Here is a 21,990-nt window from a genome sequence, read left to right on the forward strand (position 1 = left end):
CCACCGAGGCGAACAGCAGGCGTCTCACCCTCAGGTCCTACCAGCGGCAAGCGAGCAGCCTGCGCCGGTGGCTGGAGCTGAGCCGGGAGGAGCCCAGGCCCGAGGACCAGGAAGCTGAGCAGCAGGTGCAGGAAGAGCTGCAGGAGGTGAGGTCCCCGGCCCCCCTGGGAGGGGCTCTGGCTGTGCTTCCTCTCAGCACGGCCATCCTTCCCTGCCCGCAGGTGGAGCTGCAGGCCCAGCAACTGGCTGCAGAGCTCCAGGCCCGGCGCCAGCCCGTCAGCACCTGCATCGCCCGTGTCCAGGCCCTGCGGCGGGCCCTGTGCTAGAGGCCCTGGCCAGGGCGGCCTCAGCCCGCCTCCGGGAACAGAATGTAAAGTAAAATGAGCTTTTTTAAGTTATTATTTCAAAATGTTGCAATTACATGAATTACTGTTCAGAAGTCTCCCACTTCATACAAAAATACTGTGCTACTGATACAGTTGAAAAAGTTCAAATGGCTTCTCCTGCAGGAGAAATGCGGAGTCCCCAGGAGACAGGAACCCCGGGCCACCTCAGTGGCTCCCCAAGGACACATGCCTACCACCTGGGACAGGGTTTCTAGGCACCGGCCATGCCTCCCACCCAGTGCACCAGGGCTCCTCTGCCTCCAGCATACGCCCCCGAACCAACAGCAGCAACTTCCCTGTATTTAATGGAGGGCTGGATCTGGGGGGGGCGGGGGAGACAGGACGTAAGTTCTCCCTGTGTGGCCATGACTACCTGCCTGCCCCATTCACACGGGACACCAGTCAGGGGGTTCAGTAACAGGCCTTGACAGCTCCGGGTCACTCGGGTCTGCAAAGCGCCTCGTCTAGTCACCATCCTCGGGAGACCTGGCTGAGTCGGGGGACGTAGTCGCCACCAGTGTGAAGAGGAAGGCTTTCCCAGTGAGCAGGTGGGCCGGGTTTGGAAACAGAAAGCAGTTACATTACAGGCTGGCGGTCCTGCTCGGGGCAGGTGGGCCCAGTCAGTGCCAGGAGGGGAGGCCAACAGTAGTGATGGGAGGAGCAGCAAAAGGTACAGTACCACTTACCATCTTAACAAACCAAGACCAACAACGCTCAGCCAGGAGATGCAGGTCTCTGGTTTATGCAATAGGGGTTAAAACTTCTCCAAAAGGGAATCTGAGATCAGCCCGACACTTACTTTCTCTTTAGGGTGAGCAGAGGGGATGACGTAGGTCTTGGGCAGGACCGGGCTCTGGCCTCGCCCGCACCTCTGGGACAGCAGGAGCAGAAGTGACCCAGGTCCTGCCTGGTCAGACCCCCTGGTCCTGAGAGTCCCCTCCCGACAGCTGAGGAGGTTCCTCTCAAAAACTCTCCCATTTCTGTTTAGATCCCTCAGCAGCGGCAGCCAGGAGAGGCCTAGAGGGAGCCCAGGGCCTCCCCAAATCGGATTTTCTGTCCTGCTTTCAGCTTGAAGTCGAAGTCCTTGGGGGCCTCGAAGATGAGCACGATGGTGGAGCCCAGGTTGAACTCGCCCAGGTGCTCACCCTTGCGCATGGGGATGCCCTCCCTGTTGGCCTGGGTCACGAAGCTGAAGTCGTTGTAGGAGCCCTTGCTGTACCGCGGGCTGTTTGTGTGCAGGTCCTGGGGAGGCAGAGGCAGAGCAGGTGGAGACTGGCTCCCTGGACCTTCGACACAGCCTGTGGCCCGCCCCCAACTGCTTGCAAAGGGCGGTGGGCTTAGCAGCTCAGCCCAGGGGCCGGTGCCTCACCAGACACAGTGCCCGACGCCCGCTCTGAACGAGGCAGGCCTCTGAGGGATAAGACCCGACTGTTCTCCAGCACAAACAAAGGTGCAAGATCAGCACCCGAGGGGGCAAGGGTCAAACTTCTGGTTCTGACAGATCTGGCTGCGCAGGGGACCCCAAGTGGCCTGGGTTCTGCTTACCTGGTCAAAGTAGATGCGGATGGAGCCCACGTTGGTGGCCCCCACAGCTGTCAGCGAGAAGAAGCCGTGTTTCCAGTCCCCAGTCAGGACCACCCGCTCATTGTGGCAGAAGAGCTCTTTGATCCAGCGGGCCATGCCGGGGTTCACGGACATCAGGGAGCCTGTGACAGCAGGGACACTGCTACTCTCTGCCCGGCGGGAGGCCCAGCCACCCAGGGTCACACTCACATCACTGCAAACACTGAGGGGGCTGGGTCCCTGAGACCTAGAAGCTGAGGCAGCCCTCAGCCCCGGGCCAGCCTGGCCTACCTGGGAAGTGGCGCCGGTGGGACACGGTCCAGTCGGTGGGCGAGTGGAAGCAGTGGTAGTCCCCGGGGGCCAGGTAGATGACGCAGTGGTAGAGCTCGTTCCCTTCCCGGGTGACCAGCTGGCTCCGGAAGGAGTTGCAGGAGGCGGCTGTCGGGGGCGGACACAGGGCCAGGCTATCAGATGGACACCCGATGTCCCCAGCTGGGGCCTGTGTGTCATCTGGACACGGGCTCCAGGGAGGCCCTGAAGCACTGGGCAGAGTGATCCCTGGCCCAGGGGCCAGCCCTCAGTGTCTACAGCCTCCCCAGTGTCCACTTCCCAACCCGTTCCCAGCCTTCACCCTCTGACCTCGGGCCAGCCACACTGCAGCAGGGCGGCCAGGCCAGGACCCACCTGGTGGGAAGGGCAGGTCCTCCACAGAGGTACGCGGGCCCAGGAACGACTCCAGGGAGTAGGTGACCCCCTTCACCTGCTCCACCTCCGAGTTCTTCACCTGCCCAAAGTTGAGGATCTTCCCATCCGACGGGCTGATCTGGAAGGGCAGGCGGGTCTTAGTGCCAGGGACGGGAGTGGGGAGAGAGGACGCGGGGCAGGAATGCCCACCCGTGGGGGCTGTTGGGACTGGTTCCCAAAGGCACAGGCTACATCCTGTTTCTGGAGGGGGGAGTGGAAGGCAGGACCAGGCCTCACCACGCAGTGCACGCCACACACGGGCCGGGCCTGCGGCTTCAGCTTGCGCCGGAAGAACTCGCTGAGGTTGCGGTAGTGGTGCAGGTCCTCCACGGCGGCCTCCTTCATGTTCACCCCGAAGGTCCAGATGTACAGGCTGTAGACGGGCCTGCGCAGCCAGTGCGGCAGCTCCACCTGGTTAAGGCGACCCCAGGCCCGCGACAGCAAGCGTGTGGGCACCGACTTGTACAACGCCACCTGCAGGCCACAGGCAGGTGGGTGAGTCGGCCACCCTGCTAGCCCACTGCCCCCACCAAGGGAGCCCCCTCCAGAGGCCTTGGGCACCCCACATTGGCTTTGTGATGTGGTTTCTCACTAGGAACCAGACTGAGCTTGCAAAGTGGTTTCACAGACTGTCCTGGCCCAGACGACACGGGACTACAACGCCGGTGTTTGTCATTTCACACAGACCCACCCGCAGCCATCCTAGTCCCTGGGGCGAGACTGGGCAGCACAGTCTTGCTTCTTGAAGGGGGAGGGAGCATAAATGGATCTGATACCGTCACAGACAGGCTGTGGCAGGAGGCCCCGGAGGACAGGAAAGTGCAGCCCAAAGTGATTCCCTGTCCTAACAGGACCCACTCCCCCGTCCAAGGTCAGGGACTGTGACATGCAGATGCATCTCCTGGGATGGGCCAGGCCACATGGCTGTTTGCATTTGGGGCTCCTCCCAGGAGGGACAAGGGAACCAGCCTCTCAGGGCCAGGTGACCCTTCTAGGTGCCGCCGACATCGGATTGCTAGTTGGTGGCTGATGTCTGAACACAAGCCCCCAAGGTAAAAGCAATTTCATTCCAACTTAACCGCCTCTAGGTGTTGCCTGCCTGATTCCCAGAACTCCTCGCAGCTGACGCTTGTACACTGGCGTGGCCATAGCTGCCATGTGACCTCAGGTTGAATGTCCAGAGCTCCATAGCTTTCAAGCCTCGAGACACCCCACCTGGGCCGTCCAAGGGCCAGGAGCAGGGCCTCCTCCTTGGGGCCCACCTGCCCTCCAGGGAACTGCCCGGGCTTGCATGTCCTCAAAGGCATCCCCTCCCCAAGGGGCCCACACAGGCTCCAGCCTTCCTGGACCGCCCTCTGGCATCCAGGAATTAGTTTAGATTCTTCTCAAAATTACCTCTAAGCTCACTCCTCCCTGAACAAGAAAATCAACCCGACACCATTTTCTGAATGCCCAGTATGGTTCTTTCCAGAAGCAGAGCCCCCGAATGGCACAAATGCAGGCAGAGCCGGCCCTCAGTCACCTGTCGGCAGGACCACAGCCACCGGCCAGCAGGCCCTCACCTCGCCGTTCAGCACCCCGCCTGCCAGGCTCAGCCCCACAGCCAGGCCCTCAATGACCACTGTCTCCTAGGTCTGGTCCCTACCTCAGGCTGCCCGGGTGGGCCCGGCCAGCAGCCTGCACACACTTACCCTGCTCACGGGCCTCCATCCCACCCGGCTGAGCGGTCTGAGGGCACCGAAGGGCAGGAGGTAGTAGAGGACCGTCAGGGGCCAGGAGCGCAGTTTCAGCGCAGGTCTGGACATGCAGCTCAGCTGTCCCAGCCTCCGTCGCAGGGCCAGCTGGGGGAAGTGCAACCTGCGGGCAATGTCCACGTGTGACGGGTCAGCAGCCGGGGTCTGGGAGGCACTGGGAGCCCCACCCACCCTCAGCAAGCTCGCCTCAGAGCAGCACCCGCCCTGCCCCGCATCCTAACCCCATTCTGACCCGGTGGCTTGGCCGCCTCTGGTTGGCAGCTCAAGTCCCAGCCCCTCACACCTGCCCCGGCTGCGGCGGACAGGTGTCTGCTGGCAGCTGAGACGCAGCGTGAGGTCCAGCTCCTCACCTCTCTGAGGAAGCGGCTTCTGAACATGGGACAGGCCCTGGGAGGCCCTTCAGGGCTAAGCACCACCTCGCCCCCACCCTCCTGGGGCACCAGCAGGCAGTCTGACCTCCCAGCACCCCTCAGCATAGCCGTGCACCGTGGGGGAGCTACTGCTACTGCCCACGAGGACCTGGGGAACCAATGGATGGCTCCAGGCCTCTTAGTTCCTCATCTGAGTTAAGGGGCTGGGACTGACGAGATCACAGAGGAAAACAACCCCCTCGTAGCGACTGCTCCATCCATCAGCATGGCCACTCGACACCAGGTCAGCTTCTCCAAAACCCACCCACAAATTGCTGGGGGGAACCTGCCACACCCCTGGCCCAAGCCTCCCCAGCCCAGCGCACTCAGCTCAGGCGCAGCCTCTCCCCAGAACCCGGGCCTCCTGAGCCACATCAGTGAGGCCCGTGTCCCCTCAGTGCCAAAGGTCCAGAAAATGCTGCCGAGGCCCTAGAGCAGCCATCAGGAGGCCACACTGCCACCCCCTGAGCATCTGCAAACGGACTGCATTCAACTGGAAACTAAGTCCCCCATCTGCGCCGGGCACTCCCAGAGAAGCGGTGTCCTTTGCCACCACCCCCCCCCCCCTTGCTGACCAAACCAAGGAACAAAGAGGCAGCTCAGCTGATACCGAAAGCAGGAAACACAGAGAACCGAGCCGATGGCCAGGCCCAGCTCAGGGACGGTACTGCGGCATCCATTGCTCTGCGGACTCCCCGTTCATTCTCTCACCGCCCCCCAGTTTTTTAAACAGATCTGGTTGGTGGTGGGGCCCAAGAAAAGCCAGACAAATCCCCGCTCCCCGTCCCACTGCCCCCACCCACCCTGCTCACTGCAGAAGCACAGGGACCAATCCTGGAAGAGCTGCACCCAATCCGGGTGGGGGCGCCTGGGGTGGGGGTGCAGCAGTTTAGGTGCAGCGCAGACCCTGGGCCACCAGCCCGCTCCGCCTCCCCAGTACCTGAAGCGGGCTCTCCGACTGAGGCCCCCAAGGCCGGGCCCCTCCAACCGCGGGGGAGCCCCAGGGCCCCTGCCGCCACCTCCACTTCGGGGCCGCTGGACATGAACTCTGACCTTGTGGAGGTCGTGGCGGGGAACAGCAGGGTTAGGAGGCCGCTGGCAGCATCTCACCATTTCGCCGAGCTGAGCTCTGGTCCTCGCCTCGCCTCTGACTGACACATGGTGGGCGGGCAGGAAGGCGGCGCCAGCACGATTGCCTTTGTTCCTCCTCCTTCCGCCCTTCCCCCCAAGGAGCTCCTGGGCTGTCACGGCTCCGCGGTGGCTGCTGGGCCCCTTCCTCGGCCCTCGGCTCAGAGACCACTGGGTGGGGCAGGGACTATTGCAAAGACAGGCACTGGTCACACACCTGCTGGGCCTGCAGCACCAGCCCTGAGCTCGGCCCACGCTGTCCCCCACTTGGCCACCAGCTGCTCCAGTGAAGCACGGCAGGGAGGGGACCGGCCCCTCTGGGCCCAAGGAGCACAAGCGGGAATCGGGAATTGGAGGGAATCTGAGCCCTGCACTCCAGGCAGGCGCCCAGCGTCGCCCAGTCTGCGGCTCGGGAGGCCCCTCCCTTGCCAGGACCTGACCCATTTTCCATTCAGGTGACAAAGTAGCATCTGAGGAATGAGGGAGGGGAGGCAGGAGAGGTGGCTCTTCCTCACGGCCCATGCCCCAGATCCCCCATACAGGGAGCACCCAGGTGACATCCAGGAAAACGGCATGGAGCTGGGGCCAGGACTGAAGCTCATCCCTGCCCCGCCTCTGCCCTCCCCGTCGGTACTTGGGAACAGGGACAACACTCTGGCCGGGGACCTGCTAGGCCAGGGGGAGGACACACTGCCTCCTCCCAGCCCTTCCGGTAGCCGCACAGATAACAGGGAAGAAGAGCAAACATTCCAGGTTGTTGCTGCCTCAGCCCCGGGAAGTCAAGGCCCCGGGGAGGGCGCTCCACCAGCCTGGCCTCCAGCCCCAGCTGCAGGCCGGCAGGAGCCTGGCCACCCCTGACCAACCCAGGACCCCACACGGCCAATGCATGTGACCCAGCAGGAGGCCCCAACTCAACACGCTCTATCACACAAGCAGGACCAGATGACACCCAGCAAACCCACCTCAGGCAGAGGAAAAGGCCAGCTCGGCACCTGCCAGGTGTGCAGGGGCCCGTGGGAGCCAGGACCAGGCTGCCTGAGGTCTGGACGTGAGTGTGGATTTCTGCCCTGACCGGAGGAGACATCAAAGCCCGGCCCACCCAGACCAGAGCACGTCCAGACCCCTCCCCAGGCCACTGGCCTTGACGAGTGATGGCAGGGTCAGTTCCCTGTGTGTGTGTGTGGCGGGGGTGGGGTGGGGGGGGGGCAGACCTCCTCTGGCCCCGAGGGACAAGCCCACAGCCCCATGGACACCCCTGCTTCAGGCTCTGTGATCTCCAGCTAGCAGTCCTATCCTGATGGTCAGGTCGCCTCAACCACACCACCCACAAGCTGAGCATACCCCAGCCCTTCCACCAGGCCTTGGCCTCATACTGCTCCCCAAGAAAACAGGCCCAGAGGGTGATGGCGCGTGGCTTCCAGGACGGGGTTCTCTCCCTGCCTCTAGAACCTAGAAAGCTCGGATTCACGGTGGGGCCAGCGAGGCCTGTGGGAGGGGATGGGACCCAGCCGCCACCTGCGGGTGCTGCTCTCGGCCATGGTGGCCACGCAGCATGCTGTCAGGTCAGAAAGGCACAGTCAAGAGCCCGCAGACAAACCCGCTTCTCTGGAAACCTCACCCTCAAAGCAGAGGCTCATGCTGGGATTTCATGGTCCCGAGACCTCCCATGGCCTCCCCTCCCACCCCACAGTGGAGGGAGCTCAGGAGCGGCCAAGGAGCTGCTGTCCTCAGGGGCAGCCAGCAGATCCTTCCCTCCTCAGTCCCATCTCGGCCACTCCTCTGCCTCTTCTTCTGAAAGGTCCCCAGGAAGCGAGCCTGGTGCCCAGGCCAGCTTAGAGCTGTAGGACGGAGGCGGGCGGTCCCTGGCGGTCACCCCTCACCTCCCGAGGGCAGAGCCACTTCGGTAGCCAGCAGCGCTCCAGGCCTCCCATCCCCGAGCCCCACTTCCCTCCACACGTGGGACAGCCTCGCCCTCTCTGGCTCCGAGTGGGGCTGGGGGTGGGGGTGCCTCAGCTGATGAGGAAGCTGCAAGGAGGTGCTCTGAGGTGGGGAAGGGCGGACACTCTCCCTGGACCCCGAGAGTCTCAAGGACACTCCGCGGTGGCGAGTTTTTGGCTGTGACCAATAGGACATTAAAGTCATTACAAGGCCTAAGGGACAGTCACATGGACCATGAGGACTCAGGTGGCTTTGGTGGGGACAGGGACAATGTGGTTACTGCAAAACCCCCACCCTGAGAGCAGGGAGAGGCCTTGCCCCTCACAGGAGCTCTCCCTGGTCATTCCTCCTGCGCCACCCCCCACCCCCACCCCCACCCCAGGCCCAGACCAGAGCTGTGACCACACCCAGAACGACTCTGCTCAGAAACCCAGGCCTCCCTTCCACCAGGAACTCAGTGCAGCCTCACCCCCAGACCTGGCTCCCGACGTCTCCCCTCCAGACCCACACCCTGGGGGACAGAGGTGTCCCCCACTGGGAGGTGGAAGGAACAGGGCCGAGGCTGCCTGTGAGTAGGAAGAGAGGGCCCCACAGGACCCGGGGGAACCAGGACTGCGCCCACGCCTGCCCGCCTCTGCCCTCCCAGCTGTGCGTGGGAACAGGGACAGCACTCTGGCCAGCCCGCAAGGCTAGGGGGAGGACACATCTGTGCCAGGACGTGCTGTTCTGGGGGTTCACACTGAGCAGTGCTGCAATGTCCCCGCCCACCCTCACTAACCGGGCGGAGGGGGCTGTCCCCTCAGTGGAATGGACACGCCACCTCACGTCGGACGGACTGACCCAGGCCAGTGACCAGCTACTACAGGTGGGTGGGCGTGGGCATGTGCCCCCGGCTCCCAGGACCTGACAGACTCAGGTCTGAGCCTCAGACAGGCCAGGGAGGCAGTGAGGGGGTCGGAACTGTCCCCCCTCTGCCCCCTAAGAGGCTCTCCCTGCGCACACAGGGCCCGACAGCCCTGCTCACGTCCAGCCTGAGACCACCCAGACTCTGCTCCTGCACCTGCGCGGCACTCTCCCTGGGTGCCAGGTCACCCCTCTTGAAGCCTCAGCAGAACCCCATGCCCCCTGAACGTGTGCACCGGCCTGACTGTGTGTGCCCCGCCCTGGAGGGCAGAGCCGCTCCCCCCCCACCCCCCCACCCCCCAACACCCAGCTCCCCTGGGCCTGGCCACCAGGCAGCTGTGTCCCGGTGAGGCACCAGCCCTTCCTCCTGTTCCAGGGCTAGAAACAGGCAAAGCTTCACAAGGAAGGAGCGGAGCCATGGCTCTCCCCGTGACGTGGGTGGGCCGTCTTGGAGAAGCGGAAGCAGAGATGGCCCAGGGGCAGCCGGGGAGGGGGGACAGGGCTCTCCCAAAGGAAAGGCCCTCCTCTCGGGCAGCCCCCCGCCAGCAGGAACGAGGCTCGGAAAGGACAGCACGTCACCCCGCGAGGGGCGGGGAGGGGGCGACAAGTACTGACCGGCCAGGTCCCGCTGAGGAACAGTGCAGCCCCACCCCCACGCCCACCCCAGGCCCTTTGGGGGGCACAGAAGAGACCAGCCGAGCTCTCGACGCTGGAGGCACTTCCCTTTTCTCCGAGAAGCCAGAGGATGCAGAGGAAGTGAGCTCATCCGACCGGCCCACGACTGCCATGCGGGGCCGGGAAGCCCACTACTTGGGGGAGACTATGGGGTGGGCTCCTTGGGCCCCCAGGCCTCAGGCTCCGAGCCGGAAAGGGGTGCCCTGAACTGCAGGAGCTGGTGGCCCCCCAGCGGGGTGTGGAGAGGAGCCCCGCTCACTCACCGGCAGGTGGTCCTGTCCCGCTGGCTTCCGGGCTGCACCCGACAAGGGAGACAGAGACGCCGCTCCTCCGCCAAAGCCTTGGGTTGGCGGGCGGGGCTCAGCCTCCAGCCACTCAGACAGTGGGACGGGACAGAAGGGCGGATACCAGACACCGGGGAGCTGTGCTCCGCCTCCCGGCCCAGCCCCGCCTGCCCAGGGGCCCTTCAAGGGGAAGAGGAGACCAGCACCCTGGATCACAGTCCGGGCACTTCCCCAGAGACACGGCAGGTTGGGAGCCGCAGGCCCCAGCAGGGGCTGGTCGTCTGGGCAGCTGCCTCCCTGACCCCCCTCCCCATTCCCACCCCTGTGGGCAGGCTGGGCCTTCAGGTGCCTGTGACTTCTCTGGGCTAAGGAGCCTTGTCCAGCCCTCCAAGTGAGAAAGTGAAACATCCTGAGACGCAGGCTGCCCCACCCCCGCTTCCTCTCCTCCAGTTCACTGGGGGTGGCCACGCCTGCCGTACACAATCCCACAAATCCCGCGAAGACCAGCAAACAAGCCCAGGGGGCCAGGTGTGCCCCTGGGCCGAGCACTCAGGACATGTCTTATTTTATTTTCCTATTACAGTTAACAGTCAACCTTATTTTAGATTAGTTTCAGGTGTACACACAGTGTGAGACCTGCCTTTCTACCCACTAGACGGCAGACCCCTAGCCTGTGGGGCCAGCGCCACATCCGCATGCCCACCAGTCCACATGGATGGAATGACGCACTTAGCATATCCGACCAGGGGAAGGGCTGACAGGAAGCCCGCCCATTAGACCACAGCAAGGCAGGATTCGGGGCCCGGCTGCTGGGGGTGCTGGCCACGCAGGCAGCACGCCACCCCACTGGTCACACTGCTCAGAGGCGCCTTCTTCTGGCTCAGGCTCCTGAACCAAACCAAGCCCCGCTTCTTGCACCGAGAATGTGGTTTCTAGGATGCCTCCGGGCCGTGAAGAGATGGTAGCTGACCAGGGCGTGCAGACCGCCCACACCAGGCCTCACTGGGACCAGCACCTTCTCCACGACAACCGACAACCTGGAGACCTGGCGGGGGGCTCCTGCCTCAGGCCGTCCATGACATCCCACAGCAGCAGGAGCAGCGGGCGGGGACCCACGCTGAGGCCCAGCCCGGGGCTCCCAGCATCCTCTGAGCCCTGCTGAGGCGTCAGACCCTTCTCACCTCAACACTCCAAGCAAATGCCACGTGACGAGATCAAAAAGAGCTAAAGCACAGAGGAGCCGCCAGAGTCCTGGCCGCACGCACGCCACAGCAGAAAGGTCCTGGGAGCCTCCAGCACGGCCCACCCAGACCAGCACCTAGACCAGCGAGGCCAGCTTCTCATTTGCTGAGTGGAGGCACCAACACGCTCCCTGGTAAAATGACCAATCAGGTGGCTCCACACCATCTCCCAGAGTTCATTGTGACACTCAAAGCCCCTCAGGGGATGGTGTTCAGAAAAGTCACAAACATGCCCCAGGTTTGCCTTGGGATCAGTCTCCGGCCTTCTGACCTGACCGCCTGGGGCCCTGTTTCAGTAGGGAAACGCCTTCTGGATCCCAGACAATAGCCGACAGATCATTTCTGGGAAAACTAGAGCCTGTGGTAAGCTTACTTCCCCTCAGAATGAGCCCCTTCCGGCCAACTGGGTCCGTCATGTCCTTTCAACTCCAGCGATGGGAGTACCACCTCTCACCACTGGGAGGCTCTGCAGGCCTCAGGCCTCTTGGCCACCAAGACGTGTGGACAGACCTCCCCTCCAGCTCCCCACTGAGCGCCAGGGCACCAGGAAGCAGTGGGACAGGGTGGCAGGAATCTCTGCTGATTCCCATTCCCTGGGGGCCAGTCGGGCGGGAGGGGGGAGGAAGATGGGTGCTTGCAAATGTCTCTCAGCAGCCCTGCCAGCCCGCAGGCTTCTCCAGCTCACGCGGAGGGGAGCCCCTTGGTGGCTCTGAGGAAGGGTGGCACGCAGCATGAGAAGAGAACAAGGTGCAGCATGTGCAGGAATAAACTCAAAATGGATTGAAAACTTAAGGTCAGACCTGAAACTGAGCCCAGTGAGCCAGGACAAGTGGGCTAGGAAACGGAGGCAGACGGCGGGACAAGCTGCCCGAGCGTGGACGGCAGATACAGGTCACAGGACCCAGCCACTCAGGCAGGACGCGGCCAGCACTCCGCGTGCCAGGCTGCAGGCTGGGGCTGGTGTTCTGGGAGCTCCTCACGCCTGATGCGAGGGCCGGCTGCCACCACAGCTCCCTCTGCAGCACAGGCCTCCCACCCCGCTTGTCACCTCCCTGGTGGCACCTCCGTGGCTTGCAGGAGGGCTGTGTGGACTGCTTCTTCCCCGACGGGCCCCCCATTTCCATCGCCCAGCTTTCCCACCACATGGCCCTGTCCTCAGGTCAAGAAAGGACCAATAGGAAACGCCAGAGACCGAGGGGAATTTGTCACCAGATGCATCCTGCATGGAGCTCATCGCCTGTGTTCCCAGAAACCCGGGAGTCACCACGCCTGGCATCACCCAGTAGCTTTAGGGGTACAGCGCCCACACCTTCACCCCTCTCGTTAGGAGGAACTTAAGAAGGCTCTGTTCCCGCTTTCTGACTTATGGGGACAAGAGGACAGTGTATCTGAAATCTCAACTGCCACACAGATGCAGAACCCGCCCTTAACCCAGTCTTTCGCTCTCTCTGGGCAGATACTGTCAGAACTGAGTTGAACTGTAGGACACCCAGCTAGTGTGAGCCTGTTTGCTGGTGTGGGAAATACACCCCCAAACACACATGCAAATGTTGGAATTGGTCCCAGAACCCTAAAAAAACAATAATTTACAAAAACCCTCCAAGTGCCCCTGCTGCAATGCGTCCTGCTAGTTGGTAATGAAAGGAGGTGTCTGTACTAATAAGGAGCTGGGTTCTCTAAGGTCCAGAGGCTCTGCCCACTACCAAGCCATGCACATGCAGGTGCTTAACTTCCAGGAGCTCCACCGCACACCCAGAGCTGGGAGCCAATTCCCAGCTCACCCGGGGTCAGGAGACACCTGCACGTCCACAGGCCGGTGGGAAGTGCTCACAGAACACAGGGCATTGAGTAGGCATCCCCGAGAGCCACCCCGCAGTGCAACAGCAGGGCTAACCTAGTCCTGAGTAAAGGCCACGCAGTTTACAACCATCCAGTAAATCGAAAAACCCTGTCGTCTGTAACCAAGGACACTGAAGAGTAAACAGTCTGCCCGGCTGGCGTGGCTCAGTGGTTGAGCATCGACCCATGAACCAGGTCACCGGTGGACCCCGGAGCTAACCAACCCCGCCCTCATTACAAACAATCCCCTTTCAGGTCCTGCCTCACGTATGGCGGGAACCCCAAGCACGCAAATGGTGGGTGCTGAGAAAACAGCTGCTGACACTGGTCTGTCATGATTTTGGAACCAGCAAGTTTCTCCCAAATGTACATCCTCTTGAAGCGAGTGGGGATTTCCTGAGGGCGGCAAGCTCGGCCCAGGGTGAGTCAGCCTGACACGTGCTGGGGCCAGAGCGAAGCAGCTTGGGTTTAACACGGAGGACAGTCATGAGTCAGCTCAGCAACACTAACTGCTCTCCAGGAAGAGTCTGTTTACTGGGGAGAGCCCAGCAGACTCTGGGTGAGCTCACATTCGATGCCTGCCCTTCCCCGAGGATCTGCGCTGGACGCCAGAGGACAGAAAGCCTTCGGTCTCTTGGTCTGAGTGGGTCTTATAAAGGCCACGGCGCGTGGACGGTAGGCACATGAGGACAGATGGACACATCTCAGGGTCCAGCCACACCATGACCTGCGTGGCCCGCTGACGAAGGCAGTTTCACAGGACTGTGGACTCAAGGGAAGCCATTCCACTGCTTCTCTTGGAGGAAGAGGGTCAACACCAAAAGCCAAAACAGGATTTTGGGAGGAAGCCTATAGAACATGTAGCAGGTAATGCCAACAATTCTAGATAAACCGTTAGAGCTGGAGTCATGTGCCAATCCAAACACTGTTATTATTGTTTTCAAGTCCTCCAAGGACATGCTTGGGGAGAGCACGGGGGGGAGAAACTTTCATCAGCTACCTTCGTCCCTGCCCTGCCTGGGGACTGAACCTGCCCTCTGGGTGCACAGGGCGACGCTCAACCGAGCCCCTCCAGCCGGGTGACCCACTGTTTTACAGTTGACGACACAAAGGCCCAGACGGAAAGTGACACGGCCTAGCTCCCTGAGGAGCACGCTGGGACTCGCAGACGCCCTGGACCAGCTGCGCTGGATACCAACGTGGACGGAGCGGCTCACGAGGACACCCAGGCATCATTCCGAACACCGTAAAGTCTTCACTTTCACCCTCTTCCGCCCAGGCTGCCAAGACCGATTGGTATTTTGTATTTTCATTTGTTAAATATAGCTGCAAAGGGGGCAGTTTTTAAACGTACACACTTATATTCGATTTCAACATTTACTGAATATCTGCTGAGTCAGGGATGGTCCTGGGCCACGGGAAGCACAGAGGAATAAGGCAGCTCGTTACGCATCACCCCCGGGGTCAACAGTATCGCAGCCTGGCCCTACCACGTGGCCCTCTAGTGGGGGGAGTATCTGAGCAACAAGGACAAAGGATTTGATTATTTCAGTCTGGTTTCTGGTGAGAACTTAACCACAAAATCCAACTGTTTTAGCTCATCCTCGGCCTGAGAAGGCGTGAGCAGCCAGGATGCCGGCCCCAATATCAGGCAAGAACTCTGAGGGTTTCAGCAGCCGGCCATTTCCACTCAGAGCCCGTGGGGCGCCCTGGGGAGGTCGGGGACGGAAGAGAGAACTCCTGTATCTGGCCAGAGCCCACTGGAGACATGAGCTCCAAGAAGGCGCGTTTCACTTTTTCAAACATTTCGACTTTGGAGCATTTAAAAGTGACGGGCGGTTGTGCTAGACGAGAAATCAAGGCGGTTCCGTCTTATTCCTACCTCCCAGTGACCTGCGAGTTTGGGTGGAATCTCCAATCCCAGCTTCTCCAGCTCTTGCTCCCTATACTTCTCATATTGCCGGTAACCTGCGTACCCGCCGCCGCCAGTCAAAACCAGAAATGGCAGGGGGCGCAACCGGAACAAGGCTCGAGCAGGGGCAGTGTGAACTTTTCTGGCATCTGTAAGAACAAAAAACCAACAACAGCGAAAATGGTGAGCCTGGGAAAAGGGACAGGAAGGAGTCATGCAAGCCCGGCGCCAACAGGAGGGCCAGGAGAAGGCAATGCATCTTAGAAGCCTGTGCAGGTGAGTGGCCTCTCAAGGGATCTGACAGGCAGGTGCCACCTGAGTCACTACTTGGGACCCTCTGTCTCCAAATTCTATCAATGAGCAAGCGACAAGCATCTTTCCTGTGAAACTACAAGGCGCCCCAACTGCCGCCACAGTCACAGAATTTAAGAAAACACTGGAAACGAAGAGGTCAGGACACTGATCCAGGTGGCCAGCCCGTCCCCACCAGGTCCAGGGCTGAGAGCCAGGCACCCTTTCTCACCCAGGCCTCTCTGACCTCACTTTAGCAAGGCGTCCAGTTCTTACTGGACACTTCTGTTCTCAAATGCAAAATCTCATAAGCTCTTACAGTTCAACAATAATTAAAAAAAACAATTAAAAAATGTACAAAGGGTTTGAAGAGACGTATCTTCAAACAAGATATAAGAATGGCCAATAAGCACATGAGACGATGCTCAACACTGTGCCCCTCCCCCAATTCATATCTTGAAACCCTGACCCCCAGTAGCTCAGAACAGGACCTTACTTGGATAGAGGGTCTCCACAGGTAATCAAGTCAAAATCAAATCATCACGATGAGGCCTAATCCAATGACTGGTGTCCTTATAAACAGGGGAAATTTGGACAAAGACACGCACACAGGGAAAATGCCACGTGAGGGTGAGGGTGAGGGTGAGGGTTAGGGTTAGGGATGATGCTTCTAAAAGCTAAGGAAGCCAAAGACTGCCAGCAAACCACCAGACACCAGACAAGTTGCACGGAACAGCCGTCAGAAGGAAGCAACCCCGTGACCCCCTCATCTCGGACTTCTAGTCTCCAGAACCTCAAAAAATTAATTCTATTGTTTAAGCCACTTGGTGTGTGACACTTCATTAGAGCGGCCTAACCAGTCAAGACAACGTCACTAGTCATTAGGGAAATCAACTCAAGCCACAGGAGCTCCCACCTCCCGCCACGAGGACGGTTATAATAAAACACTAGGTGCTGCCAGGACGGGGGGAACTGAACACTCACACGACGGGTGGGACTGCAGAACGAGGCAGCCACTTGGAAAACCATTTGTGCCTCAAAAAAGTGAAAATACATCTACGCAAAAACTTATACAAGAATGTTCAACAGAAGCATGATTCGAAACAGGCCAAAAAAACCCACTCCCAATGACCCCCAACGGAGACTGGATAAACAAAATGTGGTTATCCATTCAGTGGGACATTATGTGATAATGAAAAGGAATGAAGTACTGACAAACGCTACAACATGAACCTAAAAACATTACATGAAAGAACCAGCCACAAAAAGCTGTATACTGTGTGATTCCATTCATATGAAACTAGAGGCCCGATCCACGAAATTCCTGCAAGGGGCTTGGCCCTTGCAGCCGCAGCGGCAGCAGCCACGGCTTCATCCAGAAGGACGTCCGGAAGGTCATTCGGCTGTCCAGTCTAATTAGCATATTACACTTTTATTATTATAGATTATTATTATAGATACCCAGTATAGGAAACGTACTATAAGTGATTAGTGATTGCCTGGGGAAGGGGGGGAGGGAGAAATGGGGAGGGACAGTTTAATGGGTGGAGTGTTTTTCATGGGAGGGCAAGGAGGAAATGAAAATGCCCTGAAAGTAGACAGTGGTGACAGTTGCACAACCCTGAAAATATACTAAAGAACACGGAAACGCATACTTAAAAGGGTGAATTTATGGTATGTGAATTATTGATCAATACAACTGTTATTAAAACAAAATCTCTAGAGCTGACTTCCCAGTCGCCTGTGCAGAACCAGAGCACACCCTTCGTAGGCCCGACTCCAAGGAAGGAGCGCCCTGCTCCCGGCATCGCCTCCCTCCAGCGGGTTCTAGTTGCTGCTGTTCCTTTTTTCAATGAGTAAGCGAGGGTGTCATTAATCTCTTCCACCCTCTAATGATCCCTCGTGGACCCTTACTACTTAATAACTAAATACTCTACCTCTGACGACCAAGAAAGATGTGTCAAAAAGCAAGAACACTTTTTTCTCTTTCTGGAATATTTGGTGATGAGAAAACTTGTATCCTCCCTGCACTAGGCCACATCCTGGACTGACTGGTCCCACTCAACCTAATGCCGGCGCGTATTTCTCCGATGACGGGCCTCTTTCTCTTGCCTCTCAAAGGCTTGCTTTACTCTTCCAAAAGGAAGCAGTGAATACGAGCCCTCGCCCCTCCTGACCACAGCTCCACTGGGTTTGCCACTTCCTAAAAGCACAGCTTAATGCAGGAGGTTCCCCACCTCCATCTTCCATGTGGTTCCTGTGTGTTCCAGCACGCAGGCCAATTCAATAACACCCAGGTGCCACTGTTAACTACAATAAGCCTTTGCTTCTGTTCTCACTAACCAAATCATTCTACTCCAAGGTGCTCTTATTGGGCAGTTAAAAATAGCTCTTGGTATGATGAATAAAAAGGGTATTTAGATAATAAGGACAATACACATTTTCAAAAGGGTTCACATAGCTGCTTCAAGATCAAAAAAGTTCCTAACCCACAGTGTGGGGGTGGGGAACTAATGTACCACGGCGTGCCCTGCTGTGTGAGGGGAAACTGGTTTACCCTCTGTGAGGAGCAACTGGCGTAAATACCCAACTGTAAAATACATAAACCTGACTCAGCAGTCCGACCTTTACCGATATATCCTGAAGATGCAGAGATGTTACTATAGCGCCACCTACAGTAGGAAAAGGTCACACAACAGACTGTAGGCAGCCGGTAAAACAGGGAGAGAACAACAGCTACTGCTTCCGTGAGACCACATGCCGGGCATGTGGGGACCTCACAGGCACATGTCCTTGGATTCTAACCACAACCCTGAGGAACAGGTGCCACGTGCATCCCAATTATCTGATGAGCAGCCCGAAGCCCAGAGAGGCCACCACCTCTGATGGCTACTTACTTTTAGAGAAGGCTCTGAGAGGCAGCTTCCGCGAGGGCTGTGGGAAGTGGCTCAGGGCAGTGTTTTCACGGTGATGGAGGCTGCAATCAAGCAAAAATGAACCATTAGACATTGTTTTTATAATTAAAACAATTAGATCAATTGGCAAATTTTGAATACAGTCTCTGGATTCAACAATGTTACGGCATCAATGTTAACATCACCTCTGGTGACAACATTGTAACTAGAGCTGTTCTCTCTCTCCTGCTTCTAAAGCTGTGAAAGTTCTGAAAATGACCTGGCAGGCCTCTGACAGCCTCATTTCATATTCTATCTTATATAATTTCCTAGGTGTTTTCTCTCTCCTACTGAACTGTAAAGGCCTACTCTTCCATAGTCCCTGGCACCACATATACTGGTAAATGCAAGTCTTACACAACCAACCACTCCCTGAGCACCATGTCCATACTTGCCCGAACCTGAGAATGATCGGGGGCACTTAGAGCCCCAGCCTCCACCGACTGAGCCTGAATTGGCAGCAGGATGGGGATCTCTATTTCTAATACATATCTCCCCCCATTCTTTTATCAAACACGGCCCCAAATTGTCAGCCGAGATGTTGCTCTCTCCGTGTTCTATCACCTGTCGCACATCACCCAGTTACTAAAAACTTCCCTGCGATATGGGGCTTTCACCTGTGTGTCTCTCAGAGGCTGCTTTACTGAAAACTCAAGAAAATGTTACCTTTTAGGTTTTTGTATCAATATAGTTTCCTTCTGTCTTGATATGTAATACCTTTAAATATTGAGACTTCTTATTGTACCCAAGTCCTTATCCTTCCCAATCACTGCACCTAAATCTAGTCTTTCGTACTTACATTGGTACTAAAAGTGTAACTCCACCCCACCCTTTAAAAAAATATGTATTTTTATTGATTTTAGAGAGGAAGGGAAAGGGAGGGAAGAAGGGAAGGAGAGAGAAAGAAAGAGAGAGAGAGAGAGAGAGAGAGAGAGAGAGAGAGAAAGAGATCAATGATGAGAGAGAATCACTGACCGGCTGCCTCCTGCAGGCCCCACATTGGAGATCGAGGCTGCAACCCGGGCATGTGCCCTGATTGGGAATCGAACCGTGACCTCCTGGCTCATAGGTTGACGCTCAACCACGGGCGACTTCCCCGTTTTTTAATGACAATGAGTAAATCCTCCTCCTCCTCATTTAAAAAATATTTTAGGAATGTCACTTTTTAGTCTTCCCAACTCATGACACAGTTTAAAAGAATTCATGGCTGATGCAAGCAGCACACCTGGTAATAACACTGAAACCACAGAGCCCCACCTGCCCAGATCCCACCAGTTACCACCCAATGGCAGAGGCCCCTCCTGAGCGACCTGCTGCCTCTGCACAGTCGATAGGGAGAGGGAAGCTTTCGCGTCCAGGCCGAGGACAGCTCTGCTCCCCTCTCAGAGCAAATTCCGTGTCTCTAACTTCCCAAAGGTACCGCGAGGGGTGGCTTTGGGCAACGCCTCTGAGAGGAACCCGGCCGGAAACACACGTGTTTCCCAGCGTCCAAACCTCCCTTTTTAGAAACCACACCAAGCGGCTGACCCTGAGTCACAGCTGCCAACACTCATGCATCTTCCGAGAGCCCCACTGTTCCCGAGCTATGGGGGATGATGATGATGATGATAATAATAATAATAATAATAAATGCTCACACGGCGGGCAGCCTGAGGTCCTCAGAGAGGAAGAGGGAGAGAGAGACAGACAGACAGACAGACACCTGGCTCTGCTACTAACTGGCTGGGTGAACACGAGCGAGGCCTCTCTCCCGGGGCCTCCCTTTCGCCAAACCGAGGAAGAGCCGGGCGTAGACGGCGCCTCGGGGCGTCCTCCAGCTCCCAGCACCTCCGAGGTGGGAGTCGCCCCGGTAAACGGGACCCCAGGTCCATCCTACCTGGAGGTTACGGGCCTCAAACCCCTCGCTGCCAAGAACCAGACTCCGAAGTGAAAGCCGCCCGAGGACTCCCAGTCCAGTGCTCCCCCCACGCCACAGCGCCCGTCCCCTCCAGGAACACGAACCCCCGAGAGGCGCCAGTCCCGCCTCGACTCCAGGGCGGCACGGCTTCCTCCCTCTGGCCTTTCCCCTTCCTTTCCCTTGTCCCTGTGCACGTGTAGCTGGCGAGGCAAAGCCCGGGCGCTTAGCAAGACCCGGACTAAACCCGGGCCGCCCTACGCGGCGGCTGCCGCACCTGCTCCCAGGCTCGAGGTGAAGGAGGGTGACCCCGTCGCCCCCGGAGCGGCCCCGGGGCGAGCCGGCGACTAAACACGACTCCTCTCTCCCGACCCCGGCTGGGCCCAGGCCGCCCCCCTCCAAGCACGGTACCTGCTCCGCCAGGGCGCGACCTCACGCAGCAACCTCAGGCACCGCTGCCCCACGGAAGCCGCCATCTTGCCTCCTCCTTCCCACTGGGCCACGCCCCCTTCCGCACGAGCGGCGCACGCATGTGGCGTCACGAGCCTCGAGTTCACGGAGCCAATGAGGAACGCGGAGGGGTTGTGGGCGGAGTCGACTGAGCCCCGCCCCCAGGCCTCCCCGCCCCACCAGCGAGGGGCTTCCGGCCGCCCCCAAGCCGGGTTGGGCAGGTGTGGGAGGTACTCGCTCCCGCTGTCCTAAACCCGGGCGGGGGAGCAGCGTGGCCAGTGGAGGCAGAGATGTTCATATCTCCATGTGTAGTTATGAATTTTTCCTTTCAGTTCTGACAAATTTTATTTAACATTTTAATGTTTATGAGAATTCGAGATTGTTATATCTTCCTGCTGGATTTGCCCTTTTTCTTTTTTTTAATATATTTCAGAGAGGAATGGAGACGGAGAGAGAAACATCAATGATGAGAAAGAATCACTGGGGATCGAGCCTGCAACCCAGGCAGGTGCCCTGACCGGGAATCGAAAAGTGACCTCCTGGTTCACAGGTGGATGCTCAACCACGGAGCCACCCAGGCCAGGCTGGATTTGCCCTTTTTGCCATGACGAATGACCAACAGCTCCTGGGCATTGCTTTCTTCGGAAATGTCCCTACTGCCACTAGGGGCAGAATTAGCCTAACATTTAAGAACCAGCATGCAATCCCTGTGATTTTGCAAACTGAATGGTGGGGGCTGAGCTGCATTACTGCGTTTGTGGCCCCTTTGTTTGCCTTAATGGACCCTTTTCTCCATTAAAAAAAAAATTGGTTAAAAATTATATTTAACAATAGTCTGTTCAAGTAACTGCAAAGGTTCCGTGTGCAAGTTCTATTCAAATAGGTTCTATCTCAGTGAAATGCAAAGTTATCAACTGTCAGTGAGGAGGGAGAAGACACTGGAATTTGAGGTTATGAAAAACTTACCTATGACCCCTGGAAGTTGCTTGAAGAATTTTCTAGAACACTTCTCAAGAGAAGTCCCAAAAGGAACTGCAGAAACGAGGTCTCCATATTAGCAGAGGGCAGGACACCAGAGACCTTTTCTTTTTTTAAGACCATCATTTTTTAATTTAATTTTTCCCATCACCATTTATCCCCTCTATGCCCTGTTATCAACCCCCACAGTCACACACTGTTGTCCAGGTCCAGGAGTTGAGAGAATTCTTAAAAACAGTTTGGACTAGTCCTCTTATTCTCAGGAGGACCTACCAATGCTAAGATTCTGAGATGGAAGATGTTAAAGGAATAACACCACCTTAATTGATAACTAGCCTCTACCTTCTAAACAGAGGAAAAGTGTAGAATACTCCTCAAGTAATGGTGAAACCGAACAAGTGCAAGGGCACATGCCGGGTTGTGGGTTCGATCCCCAGTAGAGCGCGTGCAGGAGGCAGTCCATCAATGATTCTTTCTCATCACTGATGTTTCTCTCTCTTCCTCTCTAAAATCAATTTTAAAAAATCAATGGAAACAATATTCTCAGATGAGAATTAACAACAAAAAAAGGAACAAAGAGAAGGGAAGGAAGAAAAGCTTCATGGTAGCACGGAAGGCCGGTGAAGGCGGAGTGCCACATGTCCTG

At 57.8% G+C, this 21,990-nt stretch overlaps 2 protein-coding genes and 1 long non-coding RNA gene across 12 annotated transcripts in view; 2 read left to right on the top strand and 1 right to left on the bottom strand.

Moving 5' to 3' along the window:
* SFI1 (SFI1 centrin binding protein) overlaps positions 1–409 on the top strand; it is a 42,574-nt gene extending 42,165 nt beyond the window's left edge. For 3 of the 6 annotated variants that reach the window (XM_023746554.1, XM_023746555.1, XM_023746556.1), the window contains one exon: positions 35–409. In XM_023746554.1, coding sequence (XP_023602322.1) covers positions 35–326 — 292 coding nt within the window. In that variant the 3' untranslated portion in view covers positions 327–409. The remainder of the gene's footprint in view (positions 1–34) is intronic. The other 3 variants (XM_014447685.2, XM_014447688.2, XM_014447687.2) reach the window with 1 other exon arrangement.
* PISD (phosphatidylserine decarboxylase) lies at positions 382–20,392 on the bottom strand. Of its 5 annotated transcripts, none has more exons than XM_014447692.2 (8): positions 20,328–20,392; positions 17,966–18,045; positions 14,748–14,926; positions 2,931–3,167; positions 2,634–2,772; positions 2,241–2,387; positions 1,932–2,092; positions 382–1,628 (listed from the first exon to the last, which is right to left on the bottom strand). In XM_014447692.2, the coding sequence occupies exons 1-8, from the start codon at positions 20,390–20,392 to the stop codon at positions 1,404–1,406; spliced, it is 1,233 nt and encodes a 410-aa protein (XP_014303178.1). In that variant the 3' UTR covers positions 382–1,403. The 5 variants fall into 5 exon arrangements, with proteins under 5 accessions (XP_014303178.1, XP_023602327.1, XP_006105604.1 ...); XM_023746559.1 differs by lacking the exon at positions 14,748–14,926 and adding an exon at positions 4,385–4,550 and having other exon boundaries at positions 1,404–1,628; positions 20,328–20,385; XM_006105542.3 differs by lacking the exon at positions 20,328–20,392 and adding an exon at positions 4,385–4,550 and having other exon boundaries at positions 1,404–1,628; positions 17,966–18,049.
* On the top strand, positions 19,301–21,187 carry LOC111823807. Its single transcript, XR_002826908.1, has 2 exons — positions 19,301–19,438; positions 20,800–21,187. It is a non-coding gene; the product is annotated as an uncharacterized LOC111823807 (long non-coding RNA).
* Positions 21,188–21,990: the final 803 nt, after the last annotated feature.

This window comes from Myotis lucifugus, unplaced genomic scaffold (assembly GCF_000147115.1).
Source record: "Myotis lucifugus unplaced genomic scaffold, Myoluc2.0 scaffold_694, whole genome shotgun sequence".
NCBI classification, from domain to species: Eukaryota; Metazoa; Chordata; class Mammalia; order Chiroptera; family Vespertilionidae; genus Myotis; species Myotis lucifugus.